The sequence below is a fragment of the Phaethon lepturus genome, unplaced genomic scaffold (genome assembly GCF_000687285.1).
Source record: "Phaethon lepturus isolate BGI_N335 unplaced genomic scaffold, ASM68728v1 scaffold30292, whole genome shotgun sequence".
Taxonomy (NCBI): Eukaryota; Metazoa; Chordata; class Aves; order Phaethontiformes; family Phaethontidae; genus Phaethon; species Phaethon lepturus.
The window spans coordinates 655-7,340 of record NW_010521711.1 but is presented as its reverse complement, the minus strand read 5'-3'; the positions used below and the strand labels follow the sequence as shown (position 1 = coordinate 7,340).

General features: G+C 38.3%; 1 protein-coding gene across 1 annotated transcript; it reads right to left on the bottom strand.

Annotated features, from left to right (window-relative positions):
• Window positions 1–202: 202 nt before the first annotated feature.
• LOC104616564 (uncharacterized protein KIAA0753-like) lies at window positions 203–6,464 on the bottom strand (the record flags this gene model as incomplete). The annotated part of the gene is made up of 6 exons (XM_010281612.1): window positions 6,375–6,464; window positions 4,417–5,020; window positions 2,986–3,092; window positions 2,628–2,690; window positions 1,582–1,797; window positions 203–413 (listed from the first exon to the last, which is right to left on the bottom strand). Coding segments are annotated over exons 1-6 (1,291 nt in total), but the record flags the coding sequence as incomplete, so codon positions are not given.
• Between the last annotated feature and the right edge of the window lie 222 nt (window positions 6,465–6,686).

The following is a 6,686-nucleotide window of genomic DNA, read 5'->3' as shown; positions in this document are numbered from 1 at the left end:
ATATAATATATAATATACTGCCTCTCTCAGTTATAGAGAGGCATATAACTGCAGGTTAAACTCAAAAAAATGCGTAACAAGGCTATCTAAGTCTAATAACTACATATGGGCTGTTACACACTTCTGACCAACATACTACAAAATAGATCTGCAGATGGTAAGTTAACCGATAAAAATTTATTTAATAACTCAAAATACAAACCAGTCAAGAGACTTCTGACAGCTAGAGGTCTTCTAGGTTCTTGCCCATGCGGTCCCTTTAAGATGAGAGGTTTGTTTTCTCCTTTTGGAGATGTAAGCTGCTTTCTGGCTGGAAATGTCTCAATGCTCCTTGGAGATTTGCCCCGAAATGCTGAAATACATTTCTTCACTTTTTTGGGTGTTTGTTTCTTCTCCAGCAGTGAATCCAGATCCTGCACCAAATATTTAGAATTTTAACTACTCTCTCAGTAAACCCGATGTAATAATGAGAAGCAAATCCAAGAGATTCTAAGTAGCTGGAACTTTTTTTGTGTGGTTTGGTTTTTCTGGTAGTGATTATTCCTGATAGCTTGCTCATACAGAAGCTTCCTCATATTATTAACTTAATCCTTACAGAACAGGCTTGTATTTTTGTATTTACAATTGACTCCAGCAAATTATCTGCTTACAGCATGTTCAAAAATAAATGGACACAAAGGCTACAGATGAAAAAAACCAACTGCCCATACGACTATGGTAAGATACACTTCTTCCAATGCTAAGTCCAACCTTAAATACTCTTTTGCTGTTCCCAGGCAGTTAGCACTGTTACTGTTCTCATAAGCAGTTCAGAATGATAAAAATAAGAACGCAGCTCTTACAGTTAGAACAATATTTTAAGGAAAATAAAACATCTTATGGCTATTTTATCAGTTGCTTTTATTCAAATTAATTAAATATCGGTTTCATGATAGTTCAGGTTACATACGTTCCTACTTTAAAAAAAAAATCTTGTAGGTGGAAACTGCAGCAGGATACATGAATCAGAACCTCTCTGTTATACCAACAACATGTTTTACGACATCAGATATCACTAACAGAAAGCTATTTGAAGGGCATAGAGCTTAAGTAACTCTTATAGCCACAACTTTATCTTCTGCCTGGACAATTCTGCACCCACCACCATGCATGAGGCTCAAATGCTCATCACTAATCCAGATGACTAAAGCACGCATCACAAAGCAATAAACACATAACTTACACCAATGTATAAAATGCAATTCTTTCAGTCCTGAAAATGGCAAACAAATCAGAAACTGGTGCTTTGTTACCACTATCACCACCAGTCCTCATTCTACCAGGAGCGCCAATAAAGACAGGAACAGCATCAACAAGAACAGCAGCCGGTATCTTCTGTGTTTAGGATGCAAGTCTATTTTGGACCACCATTATTTAGGAACATTAGAAACATACTTATACATTAGAAAATACAGCCTTAAAAATAATAATAATGAAAAAGAGTAAGATATTCTGTCATTTCATGAACACACAATATAGTTTGCAGTCTCATATTTCACTACACCTTTTCTGCCTTAGCAAAAAGAAAATGTTTCTTCCTACCTCAACTTGCAGCAAAATATCTATGATAATGTCAGAAATGGAAGAATCCACTTCTAGTTTAGCGGAACAGAGAGACAGCTGTCGAATGAGGTTGCCGAGTTCCTTGTAGTGCGTAGGAATCTGCTGCTCTGTTTGATCTGTAAACTGATTGGCAAATGCCTGCAAGGCTCGTACAGCTGCTCTGTGTGCTGCCGCCAATCTGGATACTGCTCGAGACTGGAAAAATGAAAAATAAGTGTTTTAATAGCTATACTTTCTATGAATACTGATACTATTCAAAGAATTGTTGCCAAAATTTCATGGAGAAACACTCGGGCTTGGGATAATTCTGGTAGATATGAGGCCATTTGTGAGACAAAACAGGCGTTTAAGTAATCTACTGACGGTAGTACACAACAGTATTCCTAACAAGTATCATGCTAGCTTCTGATAAAATAGCCTGGTTATAACGTATTCTGATGCTTCTGCTACCTATACCAACAGAGTACTGTAGTCATGGGCTTGACCCTAATGTGCAACAATTGTACAACCATAGAACATTCTGAATCCTCCAGTTTTTGATACAGAAGAAAATACAAGGGATGGAAAAGCACAAGAAAACAACAGGATAATATTGGCCAAACAGTAAGCATGATGTCAGTACTATCTTTCTGAAAGACGCTGAGCAGAGAAGAAAATCAGAAAGGAGGATGATAAGACTGAGTGACGTCAACAGGAAGTTAAAAAAGTAGTCAAGGGTAGAACACGATGTTATTCAGAAAAGGAAGTGGAAGAAGTAAGTGGAAGCCACATAAAAGCAGAAGACCAACAGCATTCCTTTCCGGTTTACTGTAGACAGGTAAGAACTGAGGAGAAGAGGGAAGCAGCAAAGGCAGTATCAGACCAAGTGAGACATAATTCTTTGAGAATGAGAAGAAAGGTGCAAGATACAAAGAAAACATCCCTTCTGGAGAGGGCTCAGGTGTATCCTACACAATCAAACTCAACTAGCTAAAAAACTTCCTGTCAGTAAGTTACTCACAGGCTGAAGGATAATTACATCTTACCTTTTTAGTATGTTTGATTTTATGAGGACTCAGTTTCTCTAAATCATCCTGAATTTCTTTCACCTATTTATCAAGAAAGGAGAGGGATGGGGAAATTCAGTCAGAATTAGCTCCATGTCTATAAATGAACAATTAATCTTCACTGTACTTCTGAATGAAAGTCCAAGTTTTCCAACAGTGCTGCTCATATCTCTGTCCAGTCATGAGAGAAATTAGTCACACTATTCAGATCTAAACTAGAATGCCATGGAAGTTCAGAGATAACCTGATTGAATTTCTATTGTTTCACTTCATTTCTGTCAAATTCATCACAATAAACTAGCTACTATACATCTCAATTTAAAATGCTGGTTCCTACCTGTTGCTGGAGTACATACAGCATCCGAGCTGACCGTGCAGCTTGTTTCTGTCTCCTAGTGTAAACTTGTTGCTCTTTATCAGGATCTAAAATTTCTCTCTCTCTCCCTAAAAAGCATGAAAAGTAAAGTTTTATGTCTTAATTTAACCTGGGAAAATCCCAATTAAGCCATGATAACAAACATAATTTAGCAATAAACCTCTTTCACGCAGAACCAATACACAATGTATCATATATTTTGCAGGGCTCCCTTGAGCAGTAATACAAGCTAGTTATTTTAACTCTACATCATGTTTCTATTTACAATTTGACTAAACATTCTTACACAATATAGCTTACAAAATCACGTGACCCCTTAGCTTTATGACAAAGTTGCAGGTAAAGCACTCAAAGTTAGGAATGGTTAAAGCTCCAGCTAGTTACTACAAAAGAACCAACGCAGTGTATACTAAGGCCAGCTGGGATGGAGTTAGTTTTCGTCACAGTCACCAGTATGGTGCTGTTTTGGATTCATGATTTAAAGTGTGTTGATAACACACCAGTGGTTTGCCTATCGCTGAGCAGTACTTGCACAGCACTAAGGCTTTCTCTTTTTTCAGCCCTGCCCTGCCAGTGCATAGGCTAGGGGTGTGCAAGAAACTGGGAAGGGACACAGCCAGGACAGCTGACCCCAACCGATCAAAGGAATATTTCATGCCAGGCTCAGCAATAAAAAATTGATTTTTTGCGGGGGAAGGTAGCCATTGCTCTCAGATTGGCTAGGCACTGGGTCTACTTGTGGGAGAGAGTGAATGATTGCCTTTGCTTGTTTTGTTTTTTTCTGTCTTCCTCTTTCTTTCCGTTATGAAACTAGCCTTATCTCAACCCATAAACTTTCTTACTTTCAGTCTTTCTATTCTCTCCCCTGTTCCACTGTGGGAGAAATGAGCACTGGTATGTGGCGCTTTGCTGCCGACAAGGATTAGCCCACAACACAGTATCAGAAAGCACGTTAATCATGCTACTGCACAGCCATAAATTAGGCAAGTCAGACTTGTGAAATGAAATTTTACCAGCTGTTGCCCCTTTTCTCATCACTAATAAGAATGCAGTTAATTATGATCCTATTTTTTGCAGTCTGAATATCTAGGCAATAGGCCTATAGACACCAATATTTTTTCACCCACATTATTAAACAGCCCACTGCTAATTTACTATCATTGCAGGTTGGACTGGAACTCACCACAAACACTCAGAGATATTAAACCCTGCTACTGCTTAAACTAGCTAGCCATTCTAGCTTTTATCTACTTTTGAAAAAAGTAAATGGTTCTCAAAAATCCAGAACTAAACATGGATTCTAATCCAAGCCAAAAAAACAGAAGGAAAAAAAAAAAAAAATCAAGAAACTACTTTACATTTATATAACGTAATTATTGTTCAGTCTTACACCTTTTTTAGTCAGTTCTTCAATTTTCTGGACATAGCTCCTCAATTCCTTTTGCAGACGTCTGACTTCCTGCATATTTTTATCTTCTCTTTTGTTTACATTTGGCTTGGGGTCCAGTCCTGTGTCATGGGTGGGTGGAGAGTCCAAAACAGCTGGTATTAGCTTTCCCTTACTTGGTGTGTAGAGACAAACTTTAGCACCAGAGGTAGTAGTCTCCATTTTGGAAGGCTGACAGAGCTTCTGCTGATATTGCAAGCGAGTTTGAGACTTCAGTGTATTTTTATTTTCTGGACTTTTAGTCTTCTGCTGTTGTGACTTCTGGGCCAACAATGGTTTATTGACAGCATCTCCAAACACTTGCTGTTTCACTTGCTCTTCAAGATGTCTTCGTTTTATGTCCCTTTTGGCTAGATGAATAGCCAGTTTTAGTCTCTCTTCAGATATCACTGAAAACATGCCAGAGCTTCTTACGCTGGGGTCCTCACTTTCAGTTAGATTTCTCTGATCATTGCATGCCTTCAGTTTTTCTATTATAATTGGACGGGGGTTAGAGAATCTGAGTGCCAAGTTCTCTGGAACTGCGGGAACATTTCTATTAAACTGGAGCTGTTCCAAAGTGCAAAAAAAAGCTGATGTTACACAGAACACTTTACACTGGTGATGTACCTCTAGTGTGTAACAGTAAGGAAAATGGATCTTCTTTCATATTAGAATGCATTGTCATAATGGTACTTCTTCAATGTATGCAAGGCATTCCGTCCACTCAGACAAATGCCAGTATTAAAAATTATTTTGAATTAAGCATTTAGATCATCTTGTAAATAACATTAGGCACTTACTGCAACTTAGGGTCGGCACCTTAGGGAGGGTACACACATTGAAAAATCTTCTCCAAAGTGATTGGGCAATGGACAATGAATGCTCTTACAAAGATTTTTTAAGAGTTCTGACAATGAAGTTAATGAATTTTAACAACAATTAACATTAGTAATATAAATGGCTATGATTATATCATACTGATTTAGTAAGGCATTACTAAATTTACAAAAGTAACAGGAGAAATTATGAAGGAGATGCGTGATGAAGGAGAAATGGAAAGCTGAAACATGGTACCAGAATAAAGTTTCTAGAGCCTGTTCCCACGTAGTAAAGTAAGAGGTTAAGATAGTGTATTTGTTTAGACTGGGATAGAGTTAAATTTCTTCATAGTAGCTGGTACGGTGCTATGTTTTGGATTTATGATGAAAACAATGTTGATAGCACATCGATGTTTTCATTATTGCTGAGCAGTGCTGACACACAGTCCAGGCCTTCTCTACTTCTCACACTGCCCTGCCAGCAAGTAGACCGGGGTGGGCAAAAGAAGCTGGGAGGGTACACAGTCGAGACAGCTGACCCCAGCTGACCCAAGGGATATCCCATACCATATGACATCAAGATCAGCAATAAAAGCCATGGGGAAGAAGGAGGAAGGGGGGATGTTTGCAGTTACAGTGTTTGTCTTCCCAAGTTACAGTTACACATGATGGAGCTGCAGAAATGGCTAAACACCTGCCTGGTGATGGGATGTAGTGAATTAATTTCTTATTTTGCTTGGCTTGCACACGCAGCTTTCTCTTTACCTGTTAAACAGTCTTTTATCTCAACCCATGAGTTTTCACATTTTTACCCTTCCAATTCTCTTCCCCATCCCACTGGCAGACAGTGAACAAACGGCTGTGTGCTTAACTGCCTGCTGGGATTAAACCACCACAGACAGCTAAATAACACTTATAGATAGAGTTTCAGATCTATATTGTTACAAAAGGACAGTGTCAAGATTATGTATGAAAGCAAGTATGAGAATTTGACACTTGCTAGTGGGCTATCTCAGGAAATGGGTCAAAATAATCTTTTTTTTTTTTTTTTAACTATTACAAATGAAAACCAGTTCAGCATTGCTGCGGAAGTCAAATAATACCTGCGTTTGTAAAGCCTTTGCTTCATTCCTGTATAGCTGGGTAGTGAATGCAAATGTAGCATCAGACATAGTTGGCTTGCTTGGTTCCATCACATTGGCTTGATGCTGAAGATCCAGTTATTTGTCCCTTACCTTACAATTACAACTATGAACATAAGAAGAATCATACATTATTTCTGCCTCTCAAAAGCAATCCCAGGTCTGATGTGAATAACTGATAGAGAACCAACCTGAGAAGGCATATAGAAATGGAAAACAAAACAAAACAAAAAGGTGGTACACAAAATGGAGAGTACAATCCTGACTCTTAAG